The 14,044-nt window shown below is 36.3% G+C and overlaps 1 protein-coding gene across 3 annotated transcripts in view; it reads left to right on the top strand.

Annotated features, from left to right (window-relative positions):
• Positions 1-91: 91 nt before the first annotated feature.
• The window catches only part of LOC137401536 (cysteine protease ATG4A-like), a 29,332-nt gene continuing 15,379 nt past the window's right edge, over positions 92-14,044 (top strand). The window contains exons 1-7 of one of the 3 annotated variants that reach the window (XM_068087939.1): positions 92-278; positions 2,876-2,980; positions 4,590-4,670; positions 5,397-5,486; positions 8,539-8,643; positions 10,895-10,967; positions 13,931-14,010. In XM_068087939.1, coding sequence (XP_067944040.1) covers positions 257-278; positions 2,876-2,980; positions 4,590-4,670; positions 5,397-5,486; positions 8,539-8,643; positions 10,895-10,967; positions 13,931-14,010 — 556 coding nt within the window. In that variant the 5' untranslated portion in view covers positions 92-256. Of the gene's footprint in view, positions 279-2,857; positions 2,981-4,589; positions 4,671-5,396; positions 5,487-8,538; positions 8,644-10,894; positions 10,968-13,930; positions 14,011-14,044 lie in introns of all 3 variants that reach the window. The other 2 variants (XM_068087938.1, XM_068087937.1) reach the window with 2 other exon arrangements.

The following is a 14,044-nucleotide window of genomic DNA, read 5'->3' as shown; positions in this document are numbered from 1 at the left end:
TAAACTAGGTACATGCGAGACTCGCTCAAATTATTTGCTCAAATAACTCTTCTCATGCGCTAAGTGAAGGCCATAAAATCGACAAAGCTTTTCCAGGGAACTGAACTTTTTGTACCAGAATGCCAACACCTTAATGCGATATTTTTTGTAAACACAGGGAAATAAGGATCAAAGAAGAAGATGTTTGTAATTGCTTGAAAGTTTGCCAGTTTTGTGGCACGATTAATCAGTTTACATTTTTGGTCAGTTGTATAACATGGACGAGTTTGCTTTTGCAGGTAAGGTTTGCTTTGCAGAAATATTTGTAGCATAAATGACAGCCAACTTTGAATATTGCTGCGTGTTTATATTTATTATGCTTTTACAAGTATATTGCTTTATAATATGCTGTATATTATATTGTTCGTTATTAATTTGTCCGTAGAATTCAATTCTCCCCTATTACGTTTGGTTAGAACGAGTAATTAACTAATTATCTCTTTAGTCCATTTAGTTTAGGTTAAGCTATGCCTGATTAACCTGTTTAGTTTAACCCAATGGAGATGTTTGCAGGTGCTCATGTGTACCTGAAGTTGTTACCGTTTGTTCATTGCATTGAACAGGATATAGCTCAGGGTTTAAGTAGTTTGTTTTTGGTGTAAAATGTCATTATTTCACGATTGAGTGTTAAAAAACATTTTGTACTTGAATGACTTCTCAAAGTGAGAGTCCTGGCCAAATCTGGGCCAACTTCAGTAATTGTAATGTAGGTGTGTAAGAAGACTATAACATCTCCCTTCCTCTGATGATGAAAATGTAGGTTTTAAAAGATAGCTTAACAGGATGTGAAATCTTTATTCCTCAGTAGTTGGAAACAAATGAACATTAAACAATAACTGCCACGTACAACTTTTACCTTTTTTCTCTAGGTAAACCAGACACGCTGATTACGGTTTTGTACTCATAATAGAGATTGCTCCACTAACTTTCAAAGTCATGAAGGCTTTTTTAAAGCGTTTCAATATCCGTCTCGAAAACAACACAATCGGCACAACCAGCTTCGGCCATAAATATGTGACATACGCTAGCTTTTTAAGAACGAAAGTTAGGGATGTTTAGTCTGATTTAGAACATTGGAGATGGGTGTATTAAAACCCACTATAATCTAAATTCAGCCTTCAAAATAATCTGTTTTTTTGAAAGGTAGCTAAACAATTTAAAATTGCTCGTAGCTTGTTACAGGATGTTTAATAGGCTGACCGCTATCTACCTTTCAGAAAAGACTGAGATTATTTTGAAGGCTGAATTTAGATAATAATGGTTTTTAAGACACCCATCTCTATCATTCTAGATCGGTTTAAACATTCCTAAATTACGTTCCTAAAAAGCTAGGTTACGTCACGTATTTATGGGCGGAGCTTGTTGTGCTGATTGTGTAGTTTTTGAGACCAATATTAAAATACTGTGAAAAAGCCTTTATTACTCTGAAAGTTAGTGGACCAATCTTTACTTTGAGTACAAATTCGGAATCAGCATGTCTGATTTTCCCAAAAATACGATAAAAGTTGTACATGATAGTTATGGTTTAAATGAAAGAGTGCAGGTATAACTGGTTATCTACAAGTGTGATTGTCTTGGAACCTTAGCTCAGAATCAAGTCATAATATTAGCTGGATAGTTCTTAGCCAAGTTACCCTCCATAGACACACAAGTTGGGAGCAACAAAAGAGAATCCTTCAGAGCTCACAATCCTTTTTAGTTATAATAAAGAACAGTTTTGAGCGATGAAATGTTTATGCAAACGGTTGAAAGTAACTATCTCACCTAGAACTTCACGGTTAAATTGTTTGAAATAATCCATCGTTTTTTTACGTCATCACCCTGTTTGCACATGCGCTCGTCCAGGAAAAAGCCACCATTTTTGTAGAAAACAATCTTCATTCTCCTGAATAATGGTATTTTCGGTGTTGTTTTGATACTAAAATAAAAAATTTTCAAGCAAAAGAATTGTTTGTGATAATTAATTGCAGAAGCTTCGTGTTTTTAATGATAAAAGTTGTCCATAAAGATGGCAAACAACGATAGAATGACGTCACGAAAAAACGAAGGATTAAAGTAGACTATTTGAAAATTGCCAGCATTTTAAGAAATATCACCACTCAGATAAACGGTGTAGTCATTTAACAGCGATCTATCTCACATCTGACGATTTTCAGAGTGAGCGATACTGAAACTAAAATAAACTGGTCTTCTAGTCTTACAATAAGCTCATTTCATGGCTTTTCACACACATGGGCGTTCATGAAATAAATGGTACATGTACTTTTTCTTATTATGAACACAAAACAGTTTCTTTTCAAGTTGAAAATACAAAACATATTAATAAAAACTTACAAGATTTTTTACATAATAATATCGTGAATTGTCTATTTGCCATATTAAACATTCTGGTGAATTTTTGAAATTGTGAAATAAAAATCTAATCATACCTTAACACAACGAATCATGTATGGCCTACTTCAACACAAATGTGCTGTAAAGCATACTGATATACCATTAGGAATGATGACAATGTTATTAAAAATACTCAAGGTTTATAAGCTAGCTCTCACCAAACTGTCATACTGCTAATGGGTCCTCATTGTTAAGTTGGTGAGAGAGTAATTCAAGGTCAGATACCTTTACTGCCACCCTAAACTCTGGCTGCATCCACAAAAAACTTCTTGTTAAATGAATTAAGAGTTGTCTGCCCAACAAAATTGTCAATGTTTATGAGTTCTGTTTCCATTATTCACATGAGCATGAGCGAATTTACACAACACGAGTAAAATTTATAAATTTTGGCAGATTATGACCAGTATTGACTCAAAAGTTACAGGCATGAATATTGTAGCAGTCGGTCTTCCTTACAACACCTATGAGAGTGCTGTTGGCCAGGAAGACTTTCCAAAGTCAGACGAGCCCGTTACCATATTGGGGAGGCAGTACAGTACTATCTATGGTGAGCTGAATACAGTTGAAGATCATAGAACACACTTCAATATCATTACAGTTGGTTTTATTGTTTTGAGATATTAGATACATAAGTCTATGTAGTCTATAAGTCTATGTAGTTAAATCTGAAGCTGATATTTAGATCGTATAATAAATCAAACGAGGGCATGAAGATAAATTCTTTAGATATGTAGACGGCCTTGAGATATAGCTAGTAAACTTAACCATTTTGTCAGGTTGACATGAAAAGAACATCAAATTATTCAAATCATGATTCAAATAACATTTTGTGGAAATAATCAGCATCTTTTTGTCATCAATTTCCAAAAGTCAAGGTTTATTGACAAACAATCTGGTTTTGATGTGTGTAATAAATCTGTAAACACCCATATGTCATGAATTACTAAGTGTGATGGAGATAATTGACTGCATGTGTAGTACAAGGCTACAGGAGGACCTTTGAAATTGGTACCCACGGGTTTATTTAGTGAAGATACAGCAGATAAAGTTGTGATGTGGAAGCAGCCTAAAGCAAAGTAACAACATGTACTTAATACTGCCGAATGTGAAAAGTTAGACAAGCAGGCAGATGCCAATCTAACACCAGATCATTTTTAGGATTATCTGCTCACACCAAAATATCATGGAAAGGATCTTCTGACTGAGGAACAACTTAATAACCTTTACACCCGTGTGCACTCAGTAAATCCAAAATTTTACCGCTCCTGATGAAATATCACGCGAAGCGCCGCTGCGAAAGAGGCTTCTTTTATACCAAATCACTTTACCGATGAAGTTGTCAATGGGGACAACTCCTCACACGGTGAAACAATCTTACTGGTATTGACCATGGTTTTTTACATTACACACAAAAACTCTACAACTCACGTGCAAGCATCGTTTTCCACGTTTAGTTACGTTCATTCAAAATTAAGAGAGCGCTTAAGTACTGAAAAAGCTGGTAGTTGTATTTTACATGATCGATAGCATCGATAACACTGAGGAAGAATGTGCTTTAATATTTCATAGTGCCTTCTCATGTCTTTGGCTCTCATTTATGTGAAACTGCTAGTAGCTCTACTCCACTAACTTACATGTGGTTTGCACATTATAATTGGATTTGACTGTAGAATACAAAAATATAAAAATGTTTCAAATTAAAGCAGTGCTGACAAGTAGGTTCACCAGCATTTTGATGTGCAACGCAATACACAAACAACTTGCCTGAGCAAAAACTAGTGAAAAAATCAAATTTATTAAAAAAATCATCAAACAGTTTTTCTTTTGAATCTTTTATTTCCAGCCCTTCATATTGGTGAAGAGGTTCTTGTGATATCAGAGCTGTTTGGTGTATTTAATGCTTTCCTTAAATAGCTGGTCACCATAGTGTTTCATGTAATGGTTTTGTACGAAGAGTCTCCCATAATGCTTTATTGGCAGCAAGTCATCTTCTAATCAACTGCTTTCTAGTTTATCGAAGCGGAATTGATCACCTAGGCTTGTTTGTCTATTGACTTACTAGCAAGCACTTGTCTAGCTTGTTAACCCTCTCAACTGTTCAGTGTGAAGACAGCATTGTAAAATCTTGCCATTCGGACTTATGTCATAATATTTAGATTATGCTGACCTAAAAAAGGACATACTTACACGACCATGGATCACTTACCGAAAGGGCTACAGCAATATTGGAGGAACTGGTAGGTCATGCTTAGTAATTTTTGAACCCAACTTTTATGTGTTTACTCATTGCTTTTTCGTGCATTTCAAAAGCACTACGTGACTGTACATACTGACTGTGTTCCCTCCTGTTCTTACTTGTTCTCTCCTGTTCCTAGATGTTTTTATTACTCTAATATGTTGGTGTTGAAGTCTGGAGAAGTCGTTAGCCTGTATAAATTACAAAAAAGCTGGCCGCTAAATGTATGCAGTTGTATTTTGTGTTAAAAATTAGGTCTTTTTGTATGTTATATATACATGTATATATAATGTGTTATATATAATATATATAATATATATAATATATATAATATATATATATCATATATAATATATATATGTTATATATATATTTTATATATATGTTATATGTATATGTTATATATATATGTTATATATATGTTATATATATAATTAAAATAAAGATCCTATTTGTTTAAATTTTTGTTGTTTCCATTTTTTATTATCATTTAGGATTTTTATGTCGCTTCTATCTTTGCTTATTTATTTTTCTGTTGCAATAAATACACTAGAAAGCTAAATAGCTATTTCTTGCTAAACATAACAGAACATTGAAAGTTATAAAAATGACTAATAACTTGTCTCTCAACTGGACAATTGGTTTAATTGAAAGTGTTTGCTCAGTTATGTTATTGTTATACAACAGCCTCAGGAAGATGAGCATTCGTACTTATATTTTTATCAAGGTCCGACGACAGACCAGGGATGGGGCTGTATGTTACGTTGTGGACAGATGATGCTTTGCCAGTCACTTTTGAACCTTCACCTACCACAAGGTTAGCCAATCGTGTAGGGCTTATAGCAACTGTCAGTCACTAGTCAATCATGTAAGGCTCAGAGCATCTGCTGGTACTACCAGTCTCGATGTTTACTGCTGACTGTCATCGCTGTGCAACGTTTGAGGCTTTTTGGGTCAGGATGATTCTTCTCTAGACTATCAAAAAATAGTTGTGAAATTTTGATGTCATATTATATGTACAGTGCACCCGCATATTATGATGTCCCTGTGATATGATTGTTATGTGATGCAAACACTGGAACAAATTAAAATCATAATTTTACTTGTAAAATTTATAAACTTCAACTTATACAGGATTAATTTGAAGAAACTACCAAGCAGTAAGCTCAACATAAATGATTCCCACATAGCAGTATTTTCATAGTCTGTTTAAAACTCTTCATCTGTATTTATAAAAGTCTATTTATAGGTACTCTACTAGTAATCATATGTACTCACTCTACTAGTAATCATAGGTACTCTACTAGTAATCATATGTACTCACTCTACTAGTAATCATAGGTACTCTACTAGTAATCATAGGTACTCTACTAGTAATCATAGGTACTCTACTAGTAATCATAGGTACTCTACTAGTAATCATAGGTACTCTACTAGTAATCATAGGTACTCTACCAGTAATCATAGGTACTCTATAATTGATCATAGGTACTCTATAATTGATCATGGGTTCTCTACTAGTAATCATAAGTACTCTACCAGTAATCATAGGTACTCTACCAGTTATCATAGATACTCTACCAGTAATCATAAATACTCTACCAGTAATAATAGGTACTCTACCATGTATCATAGGTATTCTACCAGTCATCATAGGTATTCTACCAGTAATCATAGGTACTCTACCAGTTATCATAGGTACTCTACCAGTAATCATAGGTACTCTACTAGTAATCATAGGTACTCTACTAGTAATCATATGTACTCACTCTACTAGTAATCATAGGTACTCTACTAGTAATCATAGGTACTCTACTAGTAATCATAGGTACTCTACTAGTAATCATAGGTACTCTACTAGTAATCATAGGTACTCTACTAGTAATCATAGGTACTCTACCAGTAATCATAGGTACTCTATAATTGATCATAGGTACTCTATAATTGATCATGGGTTCTCTACTAGTAATCATAAGTACTCTACCAGTAATCATAGGTACTCTACCAGTTATCATAGATACTCTACCAGTAATCATAAATACTCTACCAGTAATAATAGGTACTCTACCATGTATCATAGGTATTCTACCAGTCATCATAGGTATTCTACCAGTAATCATAGGTACTCTACCAGTTATCATAGGTACTCTACCAGTAATCATAGGTACTCTACTAGTAATCATAGGTACTCTACCAGTAATCATAAATACTCTACCAGTAATAATAGGTACTCTACCAGGAATCATAGGTATTCTACCAGTAATCATAGGTATTCTACCAGTAATCATAGGTACTCTACCAGTGATCATAGGTACTGTACCAGTAATCATAGGTACTCTACCAGTAATCATAGGTACTCTACCAGTAATCATAGGTACTCTATAATTGATCATAGGTACTCTATAATTGATCATGGGTTCTCTACTAGTAATCATAAGTACTGTACTAGTAATCATATAGGTACTCTACCAGTAATCATAGGTACTCTACCAGTAATCATAGGTAAAGTATCATGTTATAGTGTAGATTAGATGATATACATACTAGTAATTGTGCTCTCTTGCTATTAATAACTGACTATTTACTAGCCTTGCTGTCTTGTAAAACTGCAATGGCAGCGATTACTCTAAATAAAATAGCCTGAAATTCTTTAAAGGTTGACTTGCAACAAAGTTTACATTACAGTTATTTGGTATTAAAAGATTCACCATATCTTACTCTGTTGTGTTGTAGGTGCAAAATATGTGGAAATGTGGTTACAAGCTCTTCAAAGCTAAAAACAAACAGTTAATCGCAGCCACATGATACCGCCTTAGTTTGGATTCTCTTTCCAAAATGGCTCAAATGTGACGTAGTTGTAGGAGATGGCTTCTCTTTACACTTTCAAGCAACCTCATTTGTCGAAATGTTTTCATGAATATACTTCACGCATTCAATAAAACCACGTCTATTGTTTTGTTTGCGTCAAATTTATCGTCATTGTAATGCTGTCACTTTCAGCACTGATATCCTATAACCTACCATAAAAATTTGTTTAATTTTTAAACTTAGGTCGTAGGAGTACATATTGTCTGATAAACATGATGAGCCTGTTGGTCACCCGTAATAATCGAAAAATGCTGCAGAAATTAATCACGAAGTATGGGTAACATGATCAGATTACGACTAGACGATTAGACCAAGCCGTAACAAAACTGTGAAGTAGCGAGCATCTATATTTGATACGGGGTCTTCGGTGAAACTCAAAGTGTTTGTCATGAACTAGTGCTACGAGAAGTTTTATATTGAGCCTTCTGTTGACCTCTCAATTCACGTGAGAACATCACATGACAAGACAATAACCAACTGTAATGACTACGTCAGAGAAATAAACTGATTCCAATCTACGGCGGCTTTTCGTTTTTTAGCTTTTAAAAGCTTGTAATCACATTTCCATATATTTTGTACCTACAACACAACACAGTAAGACATGGTGAATCTTTTGATACCAAATAACTGTAATGTGAATTTTGTTGCAAGTCAATCATTAACAACATGCAATGTAATGTCTGATCACTCACCAATCGAGCCATTATTCCACTAATATTATGACACTTGGGCTATATTCTACAGAGACATCCAATAAGGATGATTGTGCATTTGCTGACCTTTATAAAGCTGCCTCACCAGTCAGGTACTCTAAATTAGCCCATGTTCTTTAATTCAAATACTTCACAAATGCTCAGGTCCTCCTACTGTCATAACTTCAATCAACTTTATTTCTTCCAATTCATCTATCTGTATGTCGGACACACCGAAGGGTTTGTTTGATTAGTCTTGTATATTTATCTGTGAGTGGGGTATGTCATGCTGTTGTGATTGTATTGCAGAGTGGAGGTGGAGCAGAGACAGTCTCGGAGGGAACATCAAATACAGACGCATACTGGAGATGTTTGTAGACACGAAACGAGCCTGCTACTCCATCCATCAAATAGGTACTCAGTGTAGGAATTTTGGAGTTGCCCTCACTTGCATCAGTGTTATACTTTGAGTTATTTAACCCTTTTACTGCCATCCATGTACAAAATTTAGCTATCGGCCTACTGCCAGCCATTTTACAGAAAATTGCCGATATTGCTTAATGATATATATAAACACTATTTTTTCAATTTAAAACTCTATCTAGAACATTTTTGTTATAGATTTTATTTTTCCAACATGTTAAAAAACATTGCTATGCAAAAATCGATGTATCCATACTTTGTGCATTGCTAAAGCTATGTGAAGCTACGATTGCTACGAAGCTAGAACGATCCTCTACAGTGTTCCTTACTCTTACAAAACTATTACTCTCACCACTATCAGAGTCAGTGCTGCTACTTTAATTATCTGTGTTATCACAAAAATCTGAATCGGAATTGGCTATAATGTCATCAACATGAGTAATTATCTGTTTCCTCGGGAGGCACTTATAAAACTTACACAGGGAATGTTCGTTTTTAAGTTGGGAATTCCCAAATAAAGTTTGAAATCGTTTCATTACTTTAGGCTAATTTTATAAAGAATTCTTCAGACATCATCGTCAATACCATAAAAGTCTTAGAGATCGTTGGTTATGTTGTCAACAAATAATAAAATCAAGCTACTACGCAATTGCTGGGAAATTCGCATAAATGCGCATACGGCGGTGAAAGAGTTAAAAATGTAAATTGCTGTTCGTTAGTTAGCTTTGAAAATCTGGGATTCTACACTTTAAACCTGCTTCGATCGTTTCAGCAATCGAGTAACAGCTCTTTACAAAAACTTTTCCATTTGGATTTGCTTTCAATTATTTTACTTTATAGTAAAGTTTATTATTCTGCTTTTCAGTGAAAAACATGCGCATTGCCAGCAGTTGTCCTAGCCATGTTAGTAGTCTGTCGAAAAACTAGTTGCTGACAATCTGGTTGTACAATCTGTATTTTAACAAAGTTTTATGCAATTGTCGATAACTAGCGTAATGCCCGGTGTTTCCCGGGTATTAAAAACAGCTTATAAACAGTGAAAGGTAATGTAGTTGCCTGCCACTTGCCATTGGCCTGGCACATTGCCAATGGCAAATTTGAGCAAGCTAGTGATTTGAACTTACCAATAAGTGCTGTGAGAGCAAGCATAAAATCATGTAGCGACACGCAGAGCAGTATGCGTATTTTCACCCACATAGCGACATATATCGCCCAATGAACCCATCAATCCTGCGTAGCTCAATGGTTTAGCGTATTGTCTGGGGAATGGTAGGTTTCGAGATCAAATCTTTTGCGATACTGATTCTTCATTACAATATTTTAATACTTATTGCTGGACAAACTGAATCACACACACAAACTTTGAAGTTTATATATAGACTAGCTGTGTTGCCTGAGTATTACAAATCATTATAAAAACAATGAGAGGTAATGAGAGTTGCCTACCACTTGCTATAAGCTTGGCACATTACCAATGCATAATTGGAGTAGGCGTACTAATAAGAGCTACCCTCTCCGTGACGTTAGGCAATCACCCTGCGTAGTACGCAAAGCCGTCGCATATATGCTCCCATATAGTGACATATATCGCATAGTGAAGTGAGCAAGTTTGTGTGGCTGAGTTGGTACGGCGTCTGACTGGTGTACTGGAGGGTCCGAATTTAAATCTACGATACGGAATCATTATTCCAAGATGTCAATAGCTATAGCTGGACATACCGAAAACAGAAAACAGACAACAGACTGAGATATATTTATATAGATGTGCTTGGATCATTATTCAGCTGCGATTGTATGAACCCCAAATTAAAAACGTTAGACTGCTATAAGGACAAGGCTTAGCTTACGACACCCGCTGCACCTTACGACACCCGCTGCACCTTACGACACTTGCTGCACCTTATGACACTTGCTGCACCTTACGACAGTTGCTGCACCTTACGACACTTGCTGCACATTTTGGCAGCTTCACTATTCAGTCCCTGTTATGATAGTAAATCTTATCAAGTGGTATTTTAATCTCATGGTTTTTGTGATATAAAATAGTTTGTTTAGAGAGGAACACTTGAGCTACTTATAGGAGTTCCCTCAAATATCACCTGCTCTCTCCTTCCATAGAAACATGTACACACCATTCTTGACCCTCACCACTACTTCTTGGCTCTATAGAAAAGCCACCAGCCCTGCCAGAAATGGTGCATTTTGAACTTTGTTTTGTCTCATAACACTCTGACTTTGACAGCGTCCATGGGAGTTGCTGAGGGCAAAGATGTCGGCCAATGGTTTGGTCCTAACACTATAGCCCACGTTCTCAAGTGAGTACCTTCACGTATATTCCTACATCTCATAGTAGGTATTTAGTTTATTTGGTACAGTTATGCAACATTAGTTTTAGCTTCAAAAGGAGTTGTCTCTTCTGCATGTAATGCTGCCTGTAATGCTGTACAACTGGTAAGCTAGCAAATACCAGAGCATTTGACTAGTCATTGGGGAGTTACTTACTCTTGCCAAACTGTCAAATAGCTGCAGACGCTTGTTTCACTTAAAGTAACACCTGCTACATCTGTCACTATTATGTCATTTTTATTATTCAGCTCCTTCCATGATAGAAGGTCTTATCAAGTGGTGTTTTAACCTTAAGCTTTTGTGACATGAAATAGTCTGATGGGACAGAAACACGTGAGCCAATCATAGGAGTTCCCTCAAGTATCGCTATGTAGTTATAACATCTTTATGTATAGAGTTCTAGTTAAAGGTACTTCCACTAAGTTTTAATAGGTTTTATCAGAAAGTATGGATGTTTTTCTCTCATTCGCATTTATTTTTGTTTATTTGAGGTGGTCTGACTGCCAGGATGTTTCCAGATTAAAAGTTACCAAACTTGATCGGTTGAAACCCGAGCGGTTAAAATATTCATAATAAAAATCTTTGCCGAAATGATGTCACTCCTTTTTTTGGCTCTCCGTTTCTTTCATTACGGATATAGGCTATTGCATTCAAGTTGCAGGGTTACGTGTCTCTATTCTGTCGATCTCTTTGCTGAAGTGCAACTATAGACATCATAATCGCACTGTCGTTTGGTACTGAGCGTTTTAACCATGATAAAGTTTGGTTGATTGTAACCTTGAAACATCCTGACGATCATATCACCTTTAACATCAAAATACTCACGATTGATAGAGAAATACGGATACTTTCTGATAAAATCTACAACAACTTTGTGTAAGTTCATCTTAAAACCAGTGACAGGTTCGTCTCCCTCGATTATCTTCATGCAATGGACTGTCGAAATGCTGACTACTAGGTATTTTAATTGCTGACAACGCAATTCTCCATGTGAGGGTATATTCTCCATGTGAGGGTATATTCTCCATGTGAGGGTATATTCTCCATGTGAGGGTATATTCTCCATGTGAGGGTATATTCTCCATGTGAGGGTATATTCTCCATGTGAGGGTATATTCTCCATGTGAGGGTATATTCTCTATGTGAGGGTATATTCTCCATGTGATGGTATATTCTCCATGTGAGGGTATAATCTCCACGTGAGGGTATATTCTCCATGTGAGGGTATATTCTCCATGTGAGGGTATATTCTCTACGTGAGGCTATATTCTCCATGGGAGGGTATATTCTCTATGTGAGGCTATATTCTCCATGTGAGGGTATATTCTCCATGTGAGGGTATATTCTCCATGTGATGGTATATTCTCCATGTGAGGGTATATTCTCCATGTGAGGGTATATTCTCTACGTGAGGCTATATTCTCCATGGGAGGGTATATTCTCTATGTGAGGGTATATTCTCCATGTGAGGCTATATTCTCCATGTGAGGCTATATTTTCCATGTGAGGGTATATTTCATATTTTAGTAAAGCTGGAAATGGGAGAGTTGTGCTCTCTTGAACTGTTTTGGTAATATTTAAGGAAGTAGGATGAAAGCTGAAAAATCCAACTACTATTACCTGTTGCTGACTTTTAAACTCGTAGGCAGCGACACGATATATGCTCAACTTCCTATTCAATGTTTCTAAAGAATAATCTCTGGTACCCAGGGGGAGATAACTCTCTGGTACCGATGCTTTCATTCTTTTTGTAAGACTCATTTTGTTGACCAAATTTGGCTATTTTGAAGGTTGACTTGCAACAAAATTCACATTACAGTTATTTGGTATCAACAGATTCACTATGTCTTATTCTACTGTGTTGTAGGTGCCAAATATGTGGAAATGTGATTACAAGCTCTTAAAAGCTCAAAAAAGAACAGTTAATCGCAGCCATCCCGAAAATGCCGTAGATTGGAATCAATTTATTTGTCTGATGTTGTCAATCCATTTGGTTATTGTTTCGACACGTGATGTTATCACGTGAATTGAAAGGCCAGTAAAAGGCTCATTATAAAACGTAATGTAGTTTTATTCCAAACTACGGCGTTTTTGGGATGGCTGCGCTTAACTGTTCGCTTTTTAGCTTTTAAGAGCTTGTAATCACATTTCTACATATTTTGCACCTACAACACAGCAGACTAAGACAAGGTAAACCTTTTGATACCAAATACCTGTAGCGTGCATTTTGTTGCAAGTCACCCTTTAAACAAAATTCTCCAAAATCCTCTGACAGACGAATGTGAGACGGTCATGATGCGCCATTGTTGGCATCATATTTTTTCAGTGGAAAGTCTGGATTGCCAACTACATGACTATCACGACGTGACAGCATGTCACGACTATAGTAACTGTACCTGTGTAAAGGATTCCCAGAAACCCTTTACATCTGCACTTGAAACCAGCTGCTTGTTCGAGAAATGAAATAAATATTTATGAGCAATATATGATTACAATATATAACACACAACGCGTACACATAACCGTCTGCATTGAGACTTACCCGTCTTTTTCTGTCTTCGCACAGCTTTCTTTCATAGCGGTAGCTCTGCCCTCTTTTTCCTAGAAGCCGGCCGGTCTCTCTGGTGGCTGTCGACGCCTGGACGGTCTCTATTGCGGCCAGCCGGTCATCTTTCCACTCCGCCCGGTGGGGCCAAAGCGTCTTCTTGTCAGCTGGTAGAGCTGTGACTGGCCAGGATGTCGAGTGTTTAGCCGAGATGCTGTTCGTTGGCGTTCATCACATTTTCAAGCATTCTGAGCAATTATAAATTGTATTACGAGGAAGTTCCTTCTGATCACTGTGAAGTCTTCAGTCATGCAGCGATTCATTGAAGCAAGCATAGACCTTGTTACACCCTCACTAGGAAAAAATCTCTTTTGCTTGTATTTGCAGAAAGCTAACGTCGTATGATGACTGGAACAGATTAGTAATTCATGTTGCCATGGACAACACCGTAGTTATTGATGATATCAGTAAGTATTCTCTTCCGCTGCCGCCATCTCTTCT

This window comes from Watersipora subatra, chromosome 8 (genome assembly GCF_963576615.1).
Source record: "Watersipora subatra chromosome 8, tzWatSuba1.1, whole genome shotgun sequence".
Lineage (NCBI taxonomy): Eukaryota > Metazoa > Bryozoa > Gymnolaemata > Cheilostomatida > Watersiporidae > Watersipora > Watersipora subatra.
Note: the sequence above shows the minus strand (reverse complement) of the source record. Positions and strands in the feature narration are given on the sequence as shown.